We start from the raw sequence: 26,893 nt of genomic DNA, 5'->3' as shown, positions 1-26,893 counted from the left end.
TGAGTGATTATTATCTGAGCTTAGTTCTCCAAGCTTAAAAGATCAGCATCGGAATAAAGGTGTACTTAAAAGACGTATACTTGACCAAAGAGTACTCTTCGCGGTTTCCAAAGGTACGGTATTGTAAATACAGCTGTAGATGGCTACAGCCGTGTCTCCAATACTTAGGTAATTGGTCTTCTTTTCCCTCCGAGAAAAGATTTTATCAAACGGTTGTCCCTAAGGCGGCATTAATTTCACCACTCCACTCATCTAATCACAGCTTTTAAGATATCAAAGAAGATTTGAAGAATATTTCAAGACGCCTCTTTAATAAAATAATAAGTAATTTAGGTAATATAATTTGATCATTTTTATTTTATTTTAAGCCTAGTTGCCTAAATTAAATTGAGAATTTCAAATAAGATAAATTTCAATCTGATTCAATAAGATTCAATTTCAATAAGAGAAAGTTAAATCTGATTTTAATTTAACTATCTAATTTACCTAAATTAGATAATTAACAATTAATTAACTAATAACATGAATACAATGGTCATGAATCAAAAATTCTTAGTGATCGTCGTTCCTTATAACAGTTACATATTAAGGGTGAGGGTTTTTGGAAATATTGCAGACGATTCCTAAATTATACCGCAAGTTTATTTGCCATAAAGTACCTATATTACGAGACGAATGCATACACGACGGGTTTGTAAACATCACAACGCGCCTCTGCATGCCGCGCGACCACGGCTCGCACCGTGGTGATGTTCCCCAACCCTGACACCTCACCCCTTATATTTCGACCAGCATCTTGACGTCAATGCGTGAACGAACGTCATCGCATAACCCGGCAAACCAAGTCGTTTGAATGGTAAACAATAATTCATTAGCACCACGACCCAAAAAGGAACCGGGTCGCGCCCGGGATGAACAAAGAAGATAATGTTGTGACAGGGTCTACTTAACACCCCAGGCCGTCTTTTATGCCCTTAATTGAAAGTGGCAGTTATACATCTGATTGTCTCGCCCCGTTTCCTTTTTCTTATTACACCCGCTGATGTAGGTGTTATTTTTCTCGATAATAGTATTAAGTCCGAATTACCTAAGGAAAATCTTCCGCCGAGAACAATTTGTGAAACTATTTTTGTATATCAGAAACCTTTGTCATCTATTACAGCGAATAAAGTGAACTTTCTAACATTACAGTAAAGAGAATGTAAGTGTATGTGTATAACGTAAATGTAAAAGGTACCTTAGTAAATTAAAAGCTAATTCTTTCTCTGTCGTTACTTCTGTCGCTAAAGCCCGTTCCTCGAGCAAAGTTAAGAGTTCACAATATTTATTGCATTGTGAAAGTGCAGTAAAATTTATCTAGCTCTTTCCAGCACCAGGCGAGTTTATACTCATTGCGATTTATTGCTTACTTCCCTACTTACTTACTCAGGTACCTTTACTTACAGGCCATGTCCATTGTCCACACACAATGAAACCCAGAAATGTTTGGGTGAGAATAAAAATCCGGCTCCTTTTTCATTTATGGGAGCCCCCTGAAAAATAATTTAGTATTTCTAATTCAATATTCGATTTTGGCTCAACGTTCTAAAACAAATACCTACCAGAGTTTTGTGACCATCTATGTATATGGATTAGCCTTTCCCATACAATTCCGTCCGCATCCGCAAAAATGCGCTTGAATCTTACGTCATCGTCATTGACAAAGTCAAGAGACTTTTGCAAATTCTATTGACTTTTTGAGCGCGTTTTTTATCTTCGAAGGGCCCATCCATATACATCGATGTTTGTGACTCATTTCGTCTACAAGCTAGACACCCGTGACACGCGGACAGACCGGCAGACAGACAGAACTGATAGCAGAGTGACGATAATAATATGGCTCCGTTTTAACATTTGCGTAGGAAACCCTAAAAGTCAAGGGGTAACTTATAAAACAATTAAAAAACTGCTCAAATGCAAGTTGTGCATACGAAAGGTTCCGTACCGTCTTACAAGATATAATACTTGTGTATGTTTTATTTATTTTTTATTTGAAATTTTTATTATTTGTTGTTATAGAGGCAATAAAAATACACACTCTGTGAAAATTTCAACTATCTACCTATTACAGTTCTCGAGACACAGCCCGCTGACAGACAGACGGACGCAAAGCGGAGGCTTAGTATTTAGTATGTCTATTAGCAAGTAAGGATGTGTCTACGTGGTCTGCTTTTGCTTTGCTCGTCTCGGTCGTCGACCTTGGTCCTGGCCTTGGCGCTGGCAGATAATCAGGTGAGATTGCAGTCAAGGGCTAACTTGTACCTAAATTTAAAAAAAAATGTCTTTTAGTAAGTGAGGATGTGTCGTGACAAACTTTGGCGGTCTCGGTCGCATTTCTCTGTGAATTTCTAACGAAACTCAAAAACTAATATGGACAACTTAATAAAGTTGGCACTCTATAAACTTTAAATTTGTCTGCATACTCCTAAGTCAAGCAGACCATAAAATTAAACTAATCAAGTCTATGTTGGATGCAAATATTCAAAGTTCAAAACTAATTAGTGATAGTACTTACTTAATTAGATTCTGTTCATATAATCAATCTTGTTTGACTTTTGCATTAGTGTTTATCTGTACTTAGTGTCAACGATCATAAAAGGTAATAGGTAAGTTTGGAAGAAGCAGCGTGAAGCTGCTTTTAAGCTTTTAATTTTGCTCACAATTTTTTAGATTTTTTTATAATTTGTGATAAAAAGGTACCTATCATATTAAAATGTTAAGCTCAAAGCATATTGATGCAGCCGAACACAGCTACATTACATCACATAACATTCAGTTGTTAAAATTGCAAAAATTATAAGCTAAGAAAGTCGCTCTTAAATTATAATTATTTTTATTCAGTTAAGGAGTTTTAAGGGCAAAAAATAGACATAAAATTTAACTTACCAATTAAATATGACTAACCATATTACTACTGTAATTTATTATAGTAATGAGACGTTTGTTGGATGTAAATTATATACCTACCACATATTATATTAATTTCGTTTTTGCACGCCATAATAAGGCTAGCTGAACAAGGCTGTATGTACCTACACATACCCATATTTATACAAATCAATAATAGAAATGAGTACATTAGAATTTTATTCTAAAAATACTGCTCTCACAATTTATTCACTAAAATTAACATGTCAGGTTGTTTTTATGCCTGTAAGTTACACAGAATTGTAATTTCCTGATGCAAACCTACGTTTTAATCAACCCCACTGAAACACTTTACACTTCAATTAGGTACGAGGCTTGGAAACGTCCGACCGATACCGGTAAGTAAACCTCAAGAGTGCTTTATTAAAGTTCAATTCACTTTGAAAGCGTGACCTTATTTTGCTATAGGTACACTGTGCTTATCAGATCTGTAATTATGTACTGCATTCCATCCTTTCTAGATGTTACCTTTAAATTCGTTTTAATGCAATATTATTATGATCAAGAAAATTATTGTAAATAAACATAATATCTAATTAACTTAACAGGGCTCCTCCGTCACTCGTTTCATACAATCGTAGTTCCAATTTCATTTGAATATTAAGCATCCAAAGTCCATGAAATTTTGCAGACATATTTTAGAAACTAATATCTGTGTCTGTGGTGTTTTAGATTTTTCTAAAAAGCTGTAGTTTTAAAATTATAGGGGCTCAAATATTTGTATGAAATTTTTTAAGACCGCGTAACTTTGTAACCGAATATTTTAACAGAAATCTGGAAAACCACAGACATAGATATCAGTTTCTAGAATATGTCTACAAAATTTCATGGACTTTGGTTGCTTAATATTCAAATGAAATTGGAACTACGATTGTATGAAACGAGTGACGGAGAGAGCCCTCTTAATACGAGTGTTTTACAACAAAAGTCATGTCACCAATATCGTGTTAACTTTTAAGATGTAATTAGTTAAGTACTTATGGATAATTTTCCCAAAAAAATTGGTACTTAGTTATTTCTACATTTTTATACAGTTCTGTTGCATGTCGATGGCCTTCAACATCCTTTGAATAAAAACGATATAATATTATGTGAAACAATATACCTAGTATATAAATACTTAATTATTATTCAATTGATACTTTATACTTAGTTTTTAATTTACAGGAATTACAGCAATAACTGTTATACGGAAACTTCTCCGGGATTTTCCGAAAATGTTCTACGAGTAAAACAAAAAGACAAAACATCTGCATGAAAATCTCATTTCCCGTGTGTTGCAAAATACTGTACACGTATATTTTCAACTCATACTTTATTACATGACAACCAAGTTACAAAGAAAGATGAAATTAAACTCTACGAACTAAAAATAAGTTGCAATTATATAAACTTATAAAGTCTCATTATTCCAACCTTAATAAAATCCCAACTGAAAAGTTGCCCTCATAACTTTTGAGTTGGAAACTATCGTTTTCAACTTAATTATCCTTGAGCTCATCGCTTCATTTATCTCACTTTAACGCTTAATGTCACACTACGTACGAACTTTCCAAGATACCTTTATCAACCTGTAACTTTAACTTAATTCACACCCTTACAATTCACTTAGCTTAAGGCCTGGGCACACAAAACACGTGGTCACTATCTGCATGCCAAACAGCCCGATCCGTCCAATAGTTTGAGCTGTGCGTTGATAGATTAGCCAATCAGTCGGTCAGTGAATCGGTTACCTTTCCTTTTCTAAATAGATGTATAATTCGCGACAGGTTAAGATGGCAATCGGGGTATGAGGCGGAGAGGCGCCCCGCACACCTGCACGTCACCCGCAGCGGGTTACAGAGAGGGCTGTGTGGGCACTGTGGGTGTGCGGGCCGTCCCCAGTCCTCACCCCGTTTGACATCTCAACCTGTCGCGTTAATCGACAAGTGTAAATTAAAAATTTATAACACCCCCGACGATCCAAAGTATTTGAGTTTTCCAAAACATCATTTTCAAATAAATAATTATGTATTTAGGCAACGTCCATCTTGTCAGCTTGACATTTGTCTATTGACATAATATTATGAACCTAACGGTTATCTAACCTTCTTTTCTACAAGAAAACTAGAAAAGAGCTGATAACTCTTAAACGGCTGAACCAATTTTTTTAGATTATAGCTAAGAACACTCTCGATCAAGCCACCTTTCAAACAAAAAAAACTAAATTAAAATCGGTTCATTCGTTTAGGCGCTACGATGCCACAGACAGATACACAGATACACAGATACACAGACACACAGATACACACGTCAAACTTATAACACCCCTCTTTTTGGGTCGGGGGTTAAAAATGAACTGTCCAGTTACCTATAGTTTTATTATAAGTATACTCATAGATTAGTTGGCTTCATATTAATATAACTTAAAATTTAAAAACCCCCAACACAAAAACCTCTATAAGAAAACTAGAAAAGAGATGATAACTTTCAAATGGCTGAACCGATTTTCTTCGATTATAGCTAAGAACACTATCGATCAAGCCACCTTTCAAATAAAAAAAAACTAAATTAAAATCGGTTCATTCGTTTGGGAGCTACGATGCCACAGACAGATACACAGATACACACGTCAAACTTATAACACCCCTCTTTTTGGGTCGGGGGTTAATAAATTAATTATGCTATTCAACTTTCGAAAGACCAGAAAAAGATGTACTTAATTTCAAGCCAGAACAGCCAACCGGAAGTTGACAGGCAATTTATCAACGTCACCGAAAACGCTGCCATTTTCTAAATATTATTACTGAAGCTCAGCGCACACTGGCGCGCATATTGGTGATGCGACATAACATCTCTTTGTGCTAAACTTTATCTCTCATTATGTTATCTGTAAATTCTTGTGAAGCAAAATGAAAAATAATTAGTCAACCAAGATTTTTTACCTATTACGTTTCACGAGATACATCTCGCTGACAGACAAAAGGAGGCTTAGTACGTAGAGTCCCGTTGGCACCCTTTGGGTACGGAACCCTAAAAATCTTTCAATTTCTATTTCTACATTAAAATCGCAAATTATTTTGCCCCTGAACTTTATTGATAACTGTTTTAAATTTAAACTAAGTACTGCATCTACACTGGTAGAGATTAACGCTTGAGCACGATCAGGATTATAATCTGATAGTATAGGTACAATCACGCAGTTTAAAAATGAACGCAGTAAGCCTCAATAGCTCAATGGTTATAGGAGCGAACTGAAATCCGCAAGGTCGGCGGTTCAAGCTTTTAAAGTTGGTACAAGTGTAAATTAAAAATTTATAACACCCCCGACGATCCAAAGTATTTGAGTTTTCCAAAACATCATTTTCAAATAAATAATTATATATTTAGGCAACGTCCATCTTGACAGCTTGACATTTGTCTATTGACATAATATTATGAACCTAACGGTTATCTAACCTTCTTTTCTACAAGAAAACTAGAAAAGAGCTGATAACTCTTAAACGGCTAAACCAATTTTTTTAGATTATAGCTAAGAACACTCTCGATCAAGCCACCTTTCAAACAAAAAAAACTAAATTAAAATCGGTTCATTCGTTTAGGCGCTACGATGCCACAGACAGATACACAGATACACAGATACACAGACACACAAATACACACGTCAAACTTATAACACCCCTCTTTTTGGGTCGGGGGTTAAAAATGTAAAATTGCATACAATTACCTATGCTTCATACAGTTTCTTGTATTTCAAATCGTACAGGAGGCGTCGTAAATACGCTATTAGCACCGTAAAACTGTGCTATCAGTGTGATTTTCTGGCATTCGGTTACCGGTCGTCATGCTTTGCCTATTAAAGCCTTAAAATAAAACGTAGTACCTAAGTAGGTATCACTGACCTCTACTAATAAAACTACGCTGGATTTGCGATTGCCGACCTGTTTTCAAAGAAACTTTATTAAGGCCATTTTGGCACTGAAGCAACAAGGAGCGTCATATGAGCTTACTCGGAACTAAATGTTAGTGATAAGGCATATGCCAACATAGTGTTAACACGAAAATCATTTGACACAGTGTTAATTTTAATTCCCGGTTCAAGTACGCTTGATGATGGGGCGCGGGTGCTTCAAATGGGCACAAAAAAAAATAACTGTTATTTTGTATGGCCAAACCATTTCCAGCGTGTACCTCTATATCCATTTCAGTGTTAGGTATACAATATTATCTTATAGGTACCTATGTTATCATAAAAATGTCCCACAATTACAACCAATATTATTATGTCTTATCGCAATTAGTAAAACAAAGTAATTTTATCTGCAGGGAGTAAAGCGACGACGGCGATCCGATACGCACTTCCTGAGCATCCGTGACCCGACGCCAGAATGCCTTATCAAATCTTCGTACTGACCGCCTCCTGGTGCATTTATCAGTCGTGGACCAAGCCCGCGCGCATCCCGACCTAATGCTATGAGCGTTGATAAAGGAATACTCACAACCGAGAGATGTGGCTAGAACAATGCACAGTTCAGTGATAAAATAATGTGTGATCTGTTACAATGGGTGATTTGCTACCGAGTATAGCCAAGAGCACTTTGGCCAGTGATGTAGAGCAGAACTGGAGTGTCGGGTTGGACGCGTACAGCACGGATGAGGAGCTGGCTGCCGTGGAATTGTTCAAGGACTATCCTGAAGGACTGCTGCGGTTCGCTTCGGTGTGCTGCGTGCTGTTTATGCTGGTCGGCATTCCTGGGAATTTAATCACTATCATTGCTCTAGCGAGGTGCAAAAAGGTACGTGCTTACTTTTAATTCATTTATGTCTTAGAATAAGTGGCGATTGGTTGTTGCCCGCGACATCACTCGCGTGGATTCAGGTTTTTTTTTAAATCCCGAGAAAAATCTTCGATTTTCCATGATAAAATTTCCATTTCCAATGTCCGTTCTCTAAGATGCAAGCGATCTCCGTGTCTTTCTTCAAGATCGCTTGAGAAAAAAAAAACATTCCTACACATACTTTCACTTAACATAATTTCATAGCACATACAAGGAAGAAGCTTTGTTTAGTATCAAACGCAATTATTACGACAGTCATTATGGATAATAATATTATTATGTATTAAATTATTTTATAAATTTTCTAATAATGGGTAAAAAATAAACTATTCTCGAAACTAATATTCAAAATTAAGTCGCGACCATAAATTACATATCAAACTAAACAGTTAAGACAAACCAAATAAGATAAAATTAAATTTAATGTTTGCCCATTACATACAAGATAACGCGGTCAAGCCGACAAAAAGACAGAAAAAATATTTGTTATCACGTAGATAACACGAGGAATGCATTAAACTTACTATTATATTATACTGAATAGCTACTAGGTACGCTTTGTGACTTCCTATTTAATTGGGTTCCTATTTAATGGGGTTCCTATTTAATTGGGTTCCTATTTAATGGGGTTCCTATTTAATGGGGTTCCTATTTAACGGGGTTCCTATTTAATGGGGTTCTTATTTAATTGGGTTCCTATAATATTATGCGTATACGATTTAGTACGGCAAACTTTTACGGCAAACGCATTATATTCGCATTTAAGCTCGCGTAATACGTGTAATTTGCATACATTTTCATACATGCTCGACATTCTTATAGCAGCTGAACATGTGGAATCAAGTTTAAAAAATGTTCCGAAACAAAATTTTCTTGCTATGTACCAAACCAATGTAACCAGAAAAGAATTGCTGTCTTTGAACACAATAAAAGACACCAATTTTTTTTCCAAATGTCTCTTTTGTAGGGTTTCGTACCAAAATGGTAAAAAAGGCATGGTTTGGCAGACTTCACATGCCTACTATTGAGATTTGAGAATATTATAGAGAAATCAGGCATGCAGCTTTCATCACGATGTTTTCCTTCACCGTTAAAGCAAGTGATACTTATTTAATTAGGTACTTAAACGCACATACTTTGAATAATTAGAAGTGCCCACCGAAAATAAAACCGACCTTTTAACCACTAGGCTTTTACTGTAGTACCTACCTACATAGTTACATGTATATGATCAGTAAGTACATTTAATCGGAGTTCTCATTCTTTTTAATACTCGTTCATTCGTTTTTAGGTCGTTTCCACCCCTCTTGTCGGCCTTACCATTAGTTTTAAAGAACTCATATAAAATTTATTGCCACGCAATTCAGAGAGAGTACAATAATTTTTCAAACTCGCTCGATTTCAGTTGAATAAAAAGCTATCTGATATATTGAAAATAAAAAGAAGTAGGTATCATTTTTCACTCCGTATTGAATTCAAAGCTACTCGTAGCAAAACTGCGCAGTTTTAATGTTTCGTTCATTTTCACTGTACATAAATTCTAACGCCTTTTGCAGCTATAACTTAACTTTTATTTCATAATCGATTGTTATTTGTTGTGCATATTATGTTAACTTAAATTCATGTTGCAACATTAAGAAGTACCAACAAGTATTTAGTTTCTTTCTTACGGCTTGCGCAGGCGACTATTGTGCGCGGAGGACAAAAATGGGTCACTGGGAACTTCATCGCATGACGCACACGGTGGACTAATAATACGGCGAAACACCGTTAATAAAAGATGAGGACCTCTAGTCCTCCGCGGACAGTAGTCTTTTATCTACTCAGGCCCTTAAGGATCGCTAGAAAAGAAAAGAAAACCTGAAGTTTTCGCAACAGGCGTACGCAACGCATTATTAAATAATTCAAAATGCGTGTGATAGATTCGGCCGTATCGATCGCATCGAATTAAAGCTTAATGCGTTAGAGATCGGTGGTGCGTTGCTGACGTGATTTCAACTACACAACTTTAGCATACACCAACGAATATACAGCTAACAAGTCCATTAGATCTACTAGTACTTACTTAATAATTACTTACAGCTCACCAAAAGCTATCAAATGTTTAATGTCCATCGTCGAATCTGTTGGCGCTCGTTAGATTAGTATGTATGCATTAATAGACTTCTGTAATCATCCTCTAGGCCTAGGGCGTCGACATTTATCTTTCCTTTAGCGTAGGTCAGTGTTCATTGTATTCGTAGGGTCCCCTACGCACGAACGTCTTACGATGACATGAGTAACCTACAGTGATTTAGCTAGTAAATTACTATCAGAGACCACAGTTTACCAGCAATGTAAACATGGTTTTACCCGATTCTGTTTCATATTGACGTCTGACAGACAAGCGGTCTTTATGCGACAGAAAATACGAGTTAATTGCGCTAGTTATTCAATATTGACTTGTTGACTTTAGAAGGCCAAATTCTGCCCTTTGATGGCCTTCGTGACTCAGAAACTAGACTTTTAGCCGTCGGTTATCGTGATTATTCCAAGAAAATTAAGAAAAGAACTCACGTAGTACTTTTAAGCAAATATACCGAAGAATCTGAAAGCCTACCGCACTGTGATCCAAAAACCCCTACCATGATGTGATTAATGGAAAATGGTAAAGACGCTCAGAAATGAGGAATACGACGCAGAGAAAGAGAAGAAGAGTCAAAAATAATCCATAACTGCGATTTTTTACTATAAATTTGAAAACCAAACCTTTTAACCAATTTTTCACGGGTAAAAAGATAGCTTGTATTCCAAGGCCAAACATAGGACTTTTTATCACGAAATATCAAAGAATCCGCACGAGATTTTTAACTACCTACTGACTGACTGTCGCGAGCATAAACTAGTTGGTATTAAATTGAATTCATTCAAGCTGCTGAGGCTCCCTAACATTGTAAGTCCGCGATAAAATATGAAGGGCAGTTATTTACTGTGAAGCTAGCCTTAATGAATAGTTAAATTTACGAGGATACACGATAAGAGGGGATCGTTACTTTATCTTAAATGAATATTGACATTTATTATGCAATTATTATGAGCTAGTAGATCTAGCCCGTCTTCGCACGGGGAGCCATAGATAAAATAATATTAGTATTATTAGTTATTCCTAGAGCAGTCACAAAAAATTCTTTTCATATCCCGAACAATCGTTACGTTAAAAAACCGGCCAAGTGCGAGTCAGACTCGCGCACCGAGGGTTACGTACCGGGTATTTTCCCGACATTTTGCACCATGAATCAAAAACTATTATGCTTGAAAATAAATAAAAATCTGTTTTAGAATGTACAAGTACACTTGGTAGGTACTTTGAAAATTAAAACACCTTTTAATTTTTTTTCTGTGTTATATCCATAAATTCACGGTTTTCAGATTTATTCCTTTACTTGTGCTATAAGACCTACCTACCTGCAAAATTTCATGATTCTAGGTCAACGGGAAGTACCCTACAGGTTTCTTGACAGACAGGACGGACGGATGGACGGACAGACAGACAGACAGACAGACAGACAGACAGACAAACAGACAGACAACAAATTCATCCTATAAGGATTCCATTTTTCCTTTTGAGGTACGGACCCTAAAAACGTAAACCATTTTGAGTACCAGAGAGCGATTGATAAACTAAATGTAATTTCAGGTTCGCAATGCAACGGCCGTGTTCATTATGAACCTCTCCTGCTCGGATCTTCTGTTCTGCTGCTTCAACCTGCCGCTAGCTGCTTCAACCTTCTGGCAACGCTCGTGGGTCCATGGACGCACTCTATGTAGAATGTTTCCATTGGCCAGATATGCCCTAGTGGCAGTGTCCCTGTTTACTATACTGGCCATCACCATTAACAGATACGTCATGATCTCACATCCGCGGCTTTATCCCAGGTGAGTCGCTTGCAACTTTAATCAGTGGGCACGGTAGTGCCCCCGCCAAGACGAGCCAATGGTATTTTCTTTAACTGTATGATATCAGAGTAGGTATCTATAGGTAGGGTGTAACCAGAACGCTAGCAAAAATGAAGATTACTGATAAGATACCATAAAAAAAAACTACAAAAAAATTAAAAATCGGGAGGTCGGGGTTCGATAACTTCAACGTGATGAAACTTTTCGGAGTTATGTGCCGAGTGCTATTCCGAGAGGATAGCCGTGTTCTATAGTGAGCCGGCAATGGATTCATCATGATAATGATGACTATGATGATGAGAAGATGCCCGCAACTTCATCTACGTGGATACATTATGTTTTTTAAGAATCCCGCGGTAACTCCTTGATTTTCCGGTATAAAAAACTAGCCTGTCTCCGCCTTTAAAGATATGTATTACTTTTGTACCAAATAAATGATCCACGCGGATTTAAGTTTTTTAAAACTTCACATAGAATATCTACCAAACCAACTAATATCAGTATAAGATAGAACGTGCTACATAGGAAAAGATATACAAAAATAAAAAACCTTAGCTCTTGTTGATTTCTTTGTGTAATTTACGAACTGTTTTGCATTGCAGGCTCTACAAAAGACAATATTTGGGGGTAATGGTCGCTAGCACGTGGGCATTCTCATTCGGAGCACTTATCGCAACGTGGCTTGAGAAATGGGGCCGCTTCGGTTTAGATCCTTCAATAGGATCGTGTTCGATATTGCCTGACCGCAACAACCGATCCCCGAAGGAATTTTTATTTGTTGGAGCATTCATGTTGCCGTGTCTAGCTATAGTGATATGCTATGCTCGCATCTTTTGCATAGTAAGAGAGGCTGCTCGGCGATCACGTGCGCCAGGTCGTGAGAGACCTAGACCTGGCTTAGAGGATTCGGCCCTCGGTTCGGCGTCTACAGCGCTAGAACGGTCTCCTGGTCCTGAAAATGGTTACCATAATCATATCGCACCTCCTCGAAAGGCCCTACTAGTTCCGCCTACGCTACACTGTCCACCTACTCCCTGCCCTGAACGATCATCGTCATCCGGAGTCGATACGTTAGATGGCCACGACGACAAGTGCGCTCTAGATGCAAAACCGAGGACTCCGTTAGGTGTCGATACGACCAAGAGACTGCGACAAGCTGCAGTGGCACTCAGACGCTCACCGGCACCGACTAGATCCCCTCGGTTAACGCCAAAAGATAGGAAGCTATTGAAGATGATAATGGCTATTATGATTTCGTTCTGGGTGTGCTATCTACCGATAACGGTGACCAAGCTATTCAGGGAATTCACTTCACAGCCGGCGCTGAATATCGCGGGATATATTCTAATATATTTAACGACGTGCATCAACCCCATTATCTATGTGGTGATGTCGAGTGAATACCGTCAGGCGTACAAGAATCTCCTAATGTGCCGAAGAAGGGCGTGACGTTCGCCCGGCGACGGCGTATCCGAAAAACGCCCGCCGTAACTAACAGTCTATGAATACAGTGAGATAATTAAAAAGTGAAGTTTTTCATAAACGCGTTATCGAACAGAGGTTATGATAACCGAACTTTGAACCAGTTTATTTAGTTGAACCAATTAGTCATTTGTATGAGAGTATTTATATGCATGAATGTCTATGTTTTGTACATAAAATACGAAATAATCGCGAGCCGTCCGTGATTGTGCTATAGATGCGAGCCCCAATTGATATTTAATATAATGTAATTGTTAGTTGATGTTTACTAAACTTTACCATGTAGGTAATTATAAGTATCTACTCGGAATAGAGCATCGTTTCGTTATAAGTTTATCATGACATTGATAACGAAATTGTTGTATACATAATAGTAACTTTGTAATTTTATGGTAGCTCTATGTTTCTATGTGTGAGCAAACCAACTTTAAAATGAATCGACAGTTGTTTCTATCATCGAAATACTTTTATCTATTAATAATTAAAACTACAACTACAACTTTGTATTACTTACATTAAATGTTTACCACATTCCTAAAAATATTTTCCTTGTAATGATAATGATATTGTAATTAGGTACTGTTGCATTAATTCATATATACAAAAAAATATATAATCATACTTACGAATAAAATAAGCAAACATTTTGCCATTATTAGCGAGTCCTCCATTATTGTTTCTAAACCTTCAATGAATTAAAGTAGTGCCATTGTCAGGCGAAACCCGTTGAATATCCAAAACTGAGTCATTACGGGAACGGATTCTAGGAAAAAGATTCACCGCAATGATGTTTGTTATAACTTATAAACATTCATTTGTAGTGGAATAACTGTGTATGTATGACGTGCGAAGTGCAGTTTTCAGTTCAGAAATGGAATCGATTCCGAATGTTTTGATGAACAGTAGTGTTGTGACGGCGCTCTCCGACGCTGACTTGGCAGCCATCGAGCTGTTCAAAGGATACCCGGACGGACTGCTGAAGTTCGCGACAGCCTGCTGTGGAATCTTCATGGTGATCGGCATTCCTGGAAACATTATCACCATAGTCGCGTTAGCTCGCTATGAAAAGGTAAGTGATACACCGTACCCAATCCATACTTTAACATTACAAACTAGCTAATGTCCGCGACTTCGTCGGCATGGATTTGACGATCTTTGATTTTTCGTGGAAAAGATTATCCAGGTCTTACACTATATTATAATTATTATTAGAGCATTATTTTCCACACACTAATTAGCACCTATTACATTATATTTTTTACAATATTTTAACTATCTTGGCGTGCGGTTTCGGTGTTTCGCATGGATATAGTGTAAGACCTGCTTTTACCCGCAAGTCTTACACTATATCCATGCGAAACATGACGTCCGTTGCTCCGTTGCGGCGTAATTGAAGAACAAACCAACAAACATACACCCTTTCGCATTTATAATATGGCTAGTTATACGCTGGTATAACTCAAACACATTTTAATGATGTCACTTTATTGGTCTGTCCTTCCAGTGATTAACGCGTTCTTTCTTTAAATTACTGGTACTAGAGCACTACGGACATCAGTAATTTAATAAAGAAACAGGGGACTTTTTTATACCGCCTCGACCAGCAAGACTTCTTAGAGACGGCATTACGTACTTCTTTTACTTTTTTCGCTACACGTTTTCAATTCTCGGAAGATACAGGAATGTACCATTTAGATTAAAAAATACCTACTAGATCCATGCAAAATTGCATGTCCCAAGCAAAGGCTACTGTTTATTAATGAGAAAATCGGCCACGTGCGAGTCGGACTTGCACATGAAGGGTTCCGTTACATCGGACAACAAATAAGACTTTTTAATTTTTTTTATGGTGACCAACCATTTTGGAATTGTTATATTTTTTTGTTATAACGACAATAGAAATATACGTTCTGTGAAAATTGCTACTCTCTACCTATAACGATTCACGAGACAGACAGACGGACGGACGGACGGACAGCGAAGGCACCCTTCGGATATGGAAGCCTAAAAATGACTGTCAGTCTTTGTTTGTTAGTTATTAATAATATTGTCCCTTTTATTTTATTACGGCATATTTTATCCTTTTTTGTACTAGGTCAACTCCTTATCAATAGTGTATTACCGGATAATCGTTTTTATTGTTAGATAATAACGTTTCTATAGAGTAGTAATTAAAGGCACTTGTTGTATTAGTTTCAAGTTCGTTGATCCAATTTTGATTAAGTACAGTAATCATCAACTTCTTACATCTCGACTACTCTCCCCTAAAGGGTCGAGCTTGATCCTGGTTGTAATGAAACTAACGTAAGCCCGAAAATTAGTCCACGTGGACTACACCAAACCCCTATTTTACCTCCACAGGGGTTGAATTTTCAAAAATCCTTTGCGGGTGTCTACGTCATAACAGCTGCATTTCATATTTCAGCCCGATCCGTCAGTAGTTTGAGCGGTGCGTTGATAGATCAATCAGAGTCACCTTTATATTAGATAACTCGAAAAAGAAAATTTTACAGTCACTGAATATAAATTGTGCTTGTAAGTTGTAATTTAAACATTTAAAACGTTTGGGAAATAGTCAATATACCTACTTGTAAATACGGTTAATTAAAAAGTATTATGTCCAGTTTATACATAGTACTTGTTTTAAATCCAATAATTAGTTATTATTACCCGTACGTAAGGTTACTTTGTCTTCATATTACCTACTTAAGAGAAGCTAAGCAATGTCATTTTCCTCATTATGAGCGATAAATGTGGTAAATGACAAATAAATATGGGAAACGGGAATAAGCGATGCCTAAACCTAGCTATTTACTTGCTGAGACGAAAATACTATATTGAGACTTAGATTTTAGTAGAATAGGTATTTTGTTTGAAAAAGTTTGTACTAAAAACTAAATTCAATATTAACTCAATTCGAAAAACAGACCCCTTCTATAAAATTACATACTGACATACTTGTCTCGGTACATTTGAGTGTTTTTTTAACTAGTTTTAGTCAATTATTTATTATAAATTCCTTGCAATGTAAATTGTAATGTAAATTGTAAATGCTTTGATTCCGCTAGAATTTAATAAAGAACTGTAATGAAAATAATTTTGCAACATTCCTACAGAAATATTTGTCAAGTTTATTTGCATAGAAATTGCACGTGCTGCAGAAACATTTGCTCATTTTCTGAAAACTACCCAGCCAAAATATGCTTACCAAATACTTTAATCTATAAATATTTAAAAAACAAAAAAAAATGTTTTCAATATCTACAAACGATTTGTTAATTTATATTTGCAAGAGACCTAGAGTTTATCTAAATAGTAGGTACGTAAATTAGATCATAAACATAGAATTGGCCTACAGCTGTCGACACCCAGTCTGCCGGAATAAGATCTAATAATAGATAATAATTTTGCGTAGTCTCCTTGGTCTACACTTGCTTAAATTACGTAGGTTGTACCTACCTAGTTACGTACAAATCAATATTCGTATTATTGTGACGCACTTTATGTTTACCTGGAATATACTGGTATTATTATCAAAAGCATAAGTCACCATTTGAAGAACATTTTCGTGATGCTACTTCCCGCATGTAATCGTTCTAAATGACGTAGTTTTTGAAGTATCAACGAAAGATAACAGACAACAGCTGTATACAGTCACGCAGTCTGATTGAACTCTTTGGTCATACAATTCAAGGAATTAATATAAGTAGAAATACTCAAAGATTTGTACAAAGTTTTCAGTAAGTTCATATAATTGAAAAGAAGAAAAAACAAAATGAACTTAATGAGATAGTAGAGAATATACTATTGTGGCAACAGCGAGCTATAGACATCCTGTGTCAAGAAGAATATAGATTTTGCAATGGATTCTAAGAAAATAAAAACTAGAAACATTTAAATATTGTACAAAAACAACAAAACGAGAAGCAAGAGCAACAATTCAATATAGAAAATGTCCCAGTGAAATATCGTAACAATGCGACGTGCTTAGAACACCCAAGTGACGATTACTGATGTTTGACAACGCGTATGATGCTTTATATATTTTCCTAGATATTGTTATTCGTAGTATTTTCTCAAATTCCAAAGATAATAGGATTTCTTATACATTTTAGCTGTTATGCCCCAAAAATAAGAAATAAGAGCATACAATGATACATCAAACATGAAATACCACGCTAGTCGGAAATTTAAACATAATTTGACTTTTACGCCTAGTTGATTTCAAACTACTATTATATAATATATAAATATCGCTCACCCTATTTATATTTCGGTAGTTTGAAGGCAACTTTACAATCTTACTCTTTATTTTTTTATTTTTTTAATATAGACACACACTTTATTATGATCAAATCTGATGGAAAGTAATAACGCATTTGCGTATTCACTCTTGTTACTCGGATTATTTATAGAAAACAGTGTAAGAGATCAAAACCATAGCACTAGGTATAAGGAATGCTGACGCTCACTACTTGGGAAGTACAATTCAATCTTAAAAGAAGCAAAATGTTAAAGAACAAAACCAATTATGTATCATTTGAATCCAGTAGACCATCTATAAAACGGCGTCCGCCGAAGAATTTACTACAATAAGCAATAACAACATTGTGAGTCTTTTGATTTATAAGTCTTTTTCATGACTATACAGTAACAAATTACTTATTTTATTTCAAAGCAATTTCAAAGTGATTTCTTATTTTTGAAAGAAGACAGATTTATTGAGCCAAAACAAAGTTTTAGATTGTACCTACATATAAAATCTTATAGACCTGAGAAAAGTTACAATCAAGATACAGTTGGTATCATAACAGCCTCAATAGGTCAACCGGTAAAGGAGTGGACTGAAAACCGAAAGGTCGACGGTTCAAACCCCGCCCGTTGCACTATTGTCGTACCTACTCCTAGCACCAGCCTGACGCTTAGTTGGAGAGGAAAGGGGAATATTAGTCATTTAACATGGCTAATATTCTTTAAAAAAAAAAAACCTCATAATATTACGTAGGAACATGCATAAAATATAATAACATCAGGTTCCTTGATACATATACCTTTAAATAAGTCTATTGCACGTAAAAATGTACATAGAATTTTGTGGTTTATATTCATAAAAAAATTGTGTCATAGTTGACGCACTTTTGTGCACCGCAGAACGCACGTTGCCATTATCACGTAAATTAATTGCGAAGGAAATGTTATAAAGGTTTCTTGGTAATTGAGCAAAATTACTAAAAGCATTATTTTCTTGTCTTGCAGCTGCCATTTAATATCGTAAACGGAAAGTTAAGTCAAAAACAAAGACAAAATTATTTTAGAACTAAAAGAAAAAACTCCAATAAAATATCAAAGATAAAAGGAAAAGTTGGAACTAAACTTTTACCTAATAATAAAGTATATCTTCATTGAAATACTGACCGTAGTAAATGTAAGGAAAGGAAAGAAATAAGCAAAATGCCTATTGACCGAACATTTTCAAGTTATAGAATCATCAAAATCACCGACCCTTGCAATTTCATCGTTATCTGACTACATCAATATCTAAGGGCTAGGAAAATGACCTTACACTATCTATTCTATCGTTGTTATTTACGTTATCTTAGGTACCTACTAGGAAATGGTCTAAGTCCACACTCCACGCGAGGAAGCTATTTGATTGCTTATCTACTGATACAATTTCCCACGATGTTATGTACAAAATTATACTTTTGTTCATACAGAAAAATTAATGAAGTGAATTTCTGTGATTGCATATTAACTGTCTTTTAAATCTTAATAAGCATTGTTAAGTTTTTCACAAGGTCTCAAAACCCTACCACCAAACAGTATATTTGTGTAATTTTAGCTGTTGTCTATTTGTGTGACCAACCAAATCTTCGAAACAGCTGAACAGATTTAACGGACTTTCATAGGCTAGTTGAGGACATAGCCAACTTCTTAACCCGAAAAAACAAAAGGATTCCTGTTTAATAAAAAAAACTATTCATGTTCATTAAATAGCTAATGGATATTATTTTACTTTTGAAGAATTGAAACCAAAATACATATTATCTTATTATTAGGCGCAACGCCTACAAAGTCGAGTGAAGTCATGGCACATGATTATTTTTCATACCAAAACTCAAGTTCATTTACTACCCAAAAAAGGAAAGTAATATATTCAGGGTTCATGTATGGTTATGAGTGTCTTTATTCCACTATAACTTCTAAACGCCTGAACAGATTTGGATGAAAGGAGTATCATTACGTCATCTGGAGTGACACTGGCTATAAATTGTTTGTGAAAATATAATGAAAAAAAATATGGCAGGGCAGTCTTGTTTTCATTTTATTTTTATCAAGTACGGCTGGTTTAGATTCGACAATGCATAGCATTAACCTCATCCGAAGAACACTTTATTCACTTCTAAAAAGTTTGCGCTTAGAGAAAACGGTATATTTTACTTTACGTGCAAAAATATTCTGTTAGCCTATTTGAAATATTGACTGCTTGGCTTTATAGATTCAGTCGGCTTACTTTTATGCCTCTCGTATACCTTTACCCTTTTACAAATCTTTATTTATGTGTCTATAAAATTACCTATACATATCTGTCTCCATATTATTATAATAATAAACTGACTGACTGACATTTTAACGTACGTATAGCTCAAACTGCTGGGTCTGGAAAATTTTGCATGTCGTTTTTCTTCATACCGTAGATTAAACTAAGAAAACATTTTCAGTAACATGACCTGTGCGGAGCTGAGGTGAATCTGCTAGTCTAGCTACAAGATATGATCTATATTATTCATTTTTTTCTTGAACAAAAGAACGACAGTTAGAAAAACTTGTGAATATTTATATTATACCTTTTTAAATACACATCTGCTAGCAAATTGATTATTAATTCATGTATTTCTAAGGCAATCATAATTCATATTGATTATATACTTTTTTTTATTCTTGCCAATCATGCCTAATAAAAAAATATGTGGTTTATCTAGTTTGAAGCTCGCTTGCCTAGGAGATACCTATATTATATTCATTCTTGCCTTGAAAATATTTAGATTTACCTGCTTTGAGTTTTCCTTCTTATCTTTTATAGACCCAACAAATCCTTTTCTCACCTAATCGGTAGACATAACAGTAATATAATATTTTATTCTTTTCTTCCTCGTACGTCCCCTTTGTTTTACGTCTGATAATAATCGCGTGCCCTTTGTTTTTACGTGCGCTTTTATTTAGGATTTTATCTCACCTAACTTTTCTCATTTAAAAGGTGCTTTCAAAGCATAAATTTTGTGATGGCTGGGTTTGTTTCCGATTCGCTGGCAAACGAAACCTTTTTTGGAGGTTCTAAGTAGTAGTACTCAGTTAATAATAATTAAGTTTTATTTATTGGAACTACTACAGAACGTTGTATTATTTAATTTTTAAAGCTTGTTTTTCCTTTTTATTATGCTAAATACAAATCGTTCCGTCCAGCGATACTATAATTTATACGAGCGAACTGAATTCAGAAAGGTCGCCGGTTCAAACCCCACCTGTTGCACTATTGTAATACTTCTCGCACAAGCTTTACGCTTACTTGGAGCTTGGAGGGGAAAGGGGAATATTAGTCATTATTAACTTGACTAATATTCTTTATAAAAAAATAAGTCTTAGTTTTATATATAAATCAGAATTAAGTTAATACCAAAATTATAACTTCATCGTTACTTTACAGGTCCGCAACGCGACTGCAATATTCATCATGAACTTATCCTGCTCGGATCTGCTGTTTTGCTGCTTCAACCTGCCTCTGGCTGGTTCCACCTTCTTCAAACGGTCCTGGCCTCATGGACAGCTTCTGTGCCGCCTGTTCCCGCTTGCAAGATACGCCCTTGTGGCCGTCTCACTCTTTACCGTTCTTGCTATTACAGTCAATAGATACGTTATGATTGCTCATCCAAAATTGTATCCCAAGTAAGTAAAAAGTAATTTTATAATAAGTACTTAAATTCTCTTTTTAGCTTTCCATACCTAACGGGTGCCAACGGAACTCAATTGCTAAGCCTCCGCTGTCGGTCCATCTATACATCCGTCTGTCCGCCTGTCTGTCAGCGGGGTATATCTCATGAACTGTAATAGTTGAAATTAAAAGTAGATAGTTGAAATTTCCAGATACTCATTTCTATTGCCGCTACAATAACACATAATAAAATTTTCAAAATGGCTGCCATTCAAATTAAAGTGTTATTTCTTGTATGCTTCTCTCTACTAAAAGCTACTTTGATGTCATTAACAGATTTTTCTTTCTTTGTCAGGTTATACAAAACTCGGAATATTTCAATAATGCTGATCGCTATCTGGGCGGTATCATTTGGAGTAGTGACGCCAGCCTGGTTCGGGAAATGGGGTGTGTTTGGATTAGATACGAACATTGGATCGTGTTCAATACTCAGTGATCAATGGGGACACTCCCCAAAGAAATCTTTATTTCTAACGGCATTTATACTTCCGTGTTTGGCGATAATACTCTGCTATGCACGAATATTCTTTATAGTTCGCAAAGCGACAAAGAAATCTCTGCCTAAAGCTAAGAAAGCTCCAGCCTCAGAAGAATCTTCATCAGCAGATGTATCTTCATCAGTATCTGCAAGACTAACAACCGACAATAGCAGTAGTTACAATGTAGAACAAATAAATAACGCTCACGTTTCATTTTCACAGAACGGTGTTGTAACACAGCCGCGTATCACTACATTTTCAGTAGAAACAAGAGATGAAATCGTTAGATATCCCGTAGATATCCAAAGTGAACCAGTTAGACTACGAAGAACTGCTTTGAGAAAGTCGATGGCACTTTTGAAGATTACGCTTCCATCAAGGAAAGATAGAAGATTGGGAACAATGATCATTGCCATCATGATATCTTTCTGTTTATGTCATTTACCGATTACAATAACTAAGGTTTTAAGAGAACTGAATCCATACCCAGCATCTAATATTGCTTCGTACATATTGCTGTATTTATCGTCTAGTATAAATCCACTTATTTACGTGTTGATGTCAAGTGAATACCGAAAAGCCTATAAAAATCTTTTTAGACGACGAAATAAAGTTGCTAGAATATCGCTTAGAAATAACAGGTAACTAACTATCTATAGTCAAAAATACAATGGCGTTGATATAAAGCGTGCGTTAATACACACAATACCAACAATTTCTAATTTTAATACTCATGTTAATGTTTAGCTTTACTCGAATGTGCACTGCTGCTATTGTTATGAGATGTGTAAATGTGAGTTGTTTTGTAAATAAAAGTAGAAATTAGACTGGTAACTAGCATGTAAGTAGCTGCATTCTATATGAGCAATTCGATGCAAGGTTGTTCACTTCACGCAATAGTTATTTGTATTACAAGGGGCCAAAGGTATCAATTGTTCCTCGAGGGCGTTATTTTGAATTCAGAGCGAAGTAAAGGATTCTAAAGTAGAATAATGAGCGTAGCGAGGAATTCAATATACGACGCGACGCCCAAAAACTTTTGGCACCGACACACTATTTCTCTCCGCTACCTATGAGAAAAATAAAACACATACTAAAGCACGAATGCGGACCAATCGGAAGTGAGAAAGTTTGTTTCCGCTACCCCTAATGCCAGGTTCGTTTTTCGAATTGGTAGGTATGATGAAAAATATCGTGACGTTTTGATTTTTTTACCTGCAGGCAATTTATAGTTTGTTATTTATGGAACTGAATTTAATGATATTTAAGATTTTTAAAATAAAGTTTAAAATAAGTTATTTATAAAAACAAGTAACAAAAAAAAATATTATCATACTGAAATTGCATCAAACAAATCTTGCTTCCAAAAGCTCATGTAGACTAAAAAACGTGGAAAATGTAAATAACGAAAAATATTATTTAAATTACTTATCTGACTGACTGTTTACTTGTTTTACATTAGATACAAGAATTTAGCTTAAGTATTCTAGTTATTCCTAGAATTAATAAAATACGCCATAATTATGTCATATATTTTAAGATTAGGTAGGTATATTTAAGACACTTAAGAATTATTTAATTAAGAAATTGTATACATGAATAAGGAAAATATACCTATATACAGCGATTGTAATGTAATGTCTATGCTCTTGTGACTTACGAAATCTATTCATCTCAGCTGTTAGTAATCAAACATGTTTGTTAAACTTGTAAACAAACAAGTTTGATCGTTTTAATGCAGTTTAAGGGTAATGCATAAACAAAATTACTTTCACATTCCGTTTAAATAAATTCAAAAAGATTATATTTAAAAATATTTATACTGTGTTAGATCTTGGGGACTAAGGTTTAACAATTATTCATTTTATCCTTGTGAAATATCGGCCAGATTTTAAATAGTATATTAATAGTACACCTTAGTATATAATATAATATACCTTTTTGTTATTTTGGTCTCTTTATATACCTATTGCATTTTTGATAATAATATCAATTAGGATTTTATTACGTAAGAGATTATTTACCTATTAATGATTTATTTATTATGTTGAGCAATAAAAGTTGGCGAGGAGATTGGTTTTAATAATAATAATTTATGAAAGCAATTAAATTGTGAAATGTTTTGTATTTTAGTCATTCTTAGATAATGTATTTTTAATATAATAATAGTATTGTTCAGAAAATAATAATAGGTGAATAAAAAAATTAATTATTATAACTATAAAATGAGGTGCTGTTTCAAAAATAGATTTGATATAACCGATTTCATTGCATTACTTTACAAAAAACAAAAAATACTTGTAGATAAGTGTTTGTTTTACAAATTCAAATAGTAGGTTTGTAGAATGCTCAAAAACAATATTACTTATCATTAGCCTATCAATAATATTGCTGCCGTTTTTTATATATGTATAAGTTTGGTAGTTATACCTATAGATATATTTTCATTGCGTAAAATTATAGAATGAAGAAATAACAACAATAACATGTGGGTGTGGGTGTGGGTGTGGGTGTGGGTGTGGGTTTTAACATTAACATGCGGGTACTTAAAATATTGTTATAATTAGGTACTTATTATAGTTTACAAACTCTCGCAAATTTTCTCTTAAAAATGAATATTATTTTAATATTACTGTCTTCACAATTTTCACTTATGTACATTACCTACCCACACATTGCAATTGTTAAAAATTACCTTTTTCATTTTTTCACTAAACAAATTTATTTAAAAAAATGTTTACAAAAAAATTAAACTCTTTCACTATTATTCTTATAATTAATTAATACGAAAATTTACTAAAGATACTGTAAGTACTTATTCATTTAATTAAAACAAAAGAATTGTCAATAAAACAGATTTTACACTATCTATTCAAAATAAAGACACGTTATACCAAATTTAAAAAAAATGAATTTTTATTGAAATAATATGGGTCTGATTGTAATGTTAAATACTTACCTAAATGTTAGCTATAAACTTTTATAAGTAGCTATTAGAAATGTGTATTTAAAGAACAAAACACAACCAACCAACTTAAAAAAATACTTTTTACTTACTTACGTATGAAGGAATAAACATTTGTAACACAAAATTTTAGGTACATTTATGTGTTTTTTTCCATAGATATGTATGTTTTTTCGGCTATATGATTCACAACCATTGTGATGACAGCATCGATGGATGACAGATTGTGCTTACCTACTGATGTCCTAGTTAATAAATAAATTATTATTTATTAATTAAATACCTTTAAATATTAATTTAAAAAAAAATATAACATTCACATAATATCCTAGAGATTATTACTTCCTACTTCCATGATGAAATCTACCAATGTGTATCATTTTTTAATTGTATAGGTACTTATGTATATCTACTATACGAAATGGATGTTTTCTTAATGTATTAATGTATAAATTTTATTAATATTGTTTTTAAATGTATTCAGCTATATTTACCAAAGAACCAATTCTCCTGGGGCCATGGAACCCTAGCCATTGAACTTACCAAAGATATTATGATTAAAGTAAAAAAAATTCAATAAACATGTTTTTCATTTGTAACCTATTTCATTTTACTAACGCGTTTTGCTAACTTATGCAGGAGCAACAACTTGCGACAATGCGGCATGCTACAATGGAAACATTCATTTTGTTGCCTAGTAAAGTAGCATGCGACGCTCTATTTTGTACCAAGATTACCGTGCTATAGAATTAGAAAGCTCATTTTTTATGGGATATAAATTATTATAGACCGATCAAAATAGACATTCAAAGATACGATAATTCGCATAGAGTTAAGAGGGCTCGGTCACTCGCTCCATACAAACGTAGTTCGTCTCTCATATTTTGAACTAGCTGATACCCGCGACTTCGTTCGCGTGGATGTAGATTTTTTTAAATTCCCGTGGGAACTCTTTGATTTTCCGGGATAAAAAGTAGCCTATGTGCTAATCCGGGGTATAATCTATCTCCATTCTAAATTTCAGCCCAATCCGTCCAGTAGTTTTTGCGTGAAGGAGTAACAAACATACACATACAAACACACACACACACACACAAACACACACACACACACACACACACACATACAAACTTTCTCCCTTATAATATTAGTGTGAATTAGTGTGACCAATCATACTCAATCATACCAATCATACTCAATAATTTAATAATACCTACAGACCATTAAAAGCGGCGGTATCTCATTTTAATAACAAATCGATACGTGTTTAATTACATGAAACCTAACTATAAAATTGCTACAAATCTTTACCAACCGCAAATTCTTAAGAGGGGTCTCTCCGTCACTCGCTCCATACAAACGTAGTTCGTCTCTCATTGGAATACTAACCAATCATACTCAATGGAATTTTGTAGAAACGTTCCGGAAACTAATATCTATGCCTGTGGTTTTCCAGATTTCCGTTAATATAGGTATTCGGTTTCAAAGTTACGCAGTCTTAAAAATTCACATACAAATCTTTGAGCCACTGTAATTTTAAAACTACATATATTTAGAAAAATCTTAAGAAAACACCACAGGCACAGATATTAGTTATTAGATTTCTAGAATATGTCTGCAAAGTTTCATGGACTTTGTTTGCTTAATATTCAAATGAAATTGGAACTACGATTGTATGGAGTAAGTGACGGAGAGAGCCCTGTTAAATGTGTAGTGATTTGTGTTCCGTGATGACTTCATATTGACTTTTATTCAGTGGGCCAAAACCACAGAAATCAAAATACTAAGGCATAGAAGTGCTATACAGCCCGTATAGCACTTCAAACTATACAGAACGCATGTCGCCGCGGTAGTTACACACACAAACATAATATCTAGGCATCACGCAAACACATTTCTGCTGCAGGCAGAATTGAGCCGTAGGATTAGAGCATTAAGGTTGTACGATTTGTACGAGTTTATGGTTTATGGATTGTATGGAGTAAGTGACTGAGAGAGCAATGTTAAAATTGGTACGAATGTTGCGAATAATGTCATGCGGCCCTATGGCATGCCGTAGTATCGCACTATAATATTGCTGTGGCGTAAACGAAGCTTCAATAAACACAAAATTAGTGCCATAAAATGGATCAAATAACCCTACAAAGCATGGAAATATGAACCGTATGTAACTCAATCAGCCCGGACTAATTAAATACGTAGAATAGTGTTCGTTCTACAAAGGGAACAATAAAAGCGATCTAGTAACATTGGAGGC

General features: G+C 34.9%; 2 protein-coding genes across 2 annotated transcripts in view; both read left to right on the top strand.

Moving 5' to 3' along the window:
* Positions 1 to 13,420, top strand: part of LOC123873174 (G-protein coupled receptor moody) — a 103,761-nt gene extending 90,341 nt beyond the window's left edge. Inside the window, exons 2-4 of the mRNA XM_045917895.1 lie at positions 7,273 to 7,742; positions 11,461 to 11,699; positions 12,323 to 13,420. Of these exons, the coding sequence (XP_045773851.1) occupies positions 7,509 to 7,742; positions 11,461 to 11,699; positions 12,323 to 13,169 (1,320 nt within the window). The 5' untranslated portion in view covers positions 7,273 to 7,508 and the 3' untranslated portion in view covers positions 13,170 to 13,420. The remainder of the gene's footprint in view (positions 1 to 7,272; positions 7,743 to 11,460; positions 11,700 to 12,322) is intronic.
* A 303-nt stretch (positions 13,421 to 13,723) lies between these two features.
* Positions 13,724 to 22,331, top strand: LOC123873175 (G-protein coupled receptor moody-like). Its single transcript, XM_045917896.1, has 3 exons — positions 13,724 to 14,271; positions 20,908 to 21,146; positions 21,488 to 22,331. Exons 1-3 carry the CDS (start codon positions 14,038 to 14,040, stop codon positions 22,314 to 22,316), a joined length of 1,302 nt encoding a protein of 433 aa, XP_045773852.1. The 5' UTR covers positions 13,724 to 14,037; the 3' UTR covers positions 22,317 to 22,331.
* The last annotated feature ends 4,562 nt before the right edge of the window (positions 22,332 to 26,893 follow it).

This window comes from Maniola jurtina, chromosome 16 (genome assembly GCF_905333055.1).
Source record: "Maniola jurtina chromosome 16, ilManJurt1.1, whole genome shotgun sequence".
Classification (NCBI taxonomy): domain Eukaryota; kingdom Metazoa; phylum Arthropoda; class Insecta; order Lepidoptera; family Nymphalidae; genus Maniola; species Maniola jurtina.
The sequence above is the reverse complement of the archived record's forward strand: the minus strand, read 5'-3'. Positions and strand labels throughout refer to the sequence as shown.

Excerpts from the sequence above, each read along its gene's own strand:
- LOC123873175 (XM_045917896.1), top strand. The coding sequence starts at position 14,038 with ATGTATGACGTGCGAAGTGCAGTTTTCAGTTCAGAAATGGAATCGATT. Across the intron at positions 14,272-20,907 it reads CGTTAGCTCGCTATGAAAAG|GTCCGCAACGCGACTGCAAT; the intron begins GTAAGTGATACA and ends GTTACTTTACAG. Across the intron at positions 21,147-21,487 it reads CATCCAAAATTGTATCCCAA|GTTATACAAAACTCGGAATA; the intron begins GTAAGTAAAAAG and ends TTTCTTTGTCAG.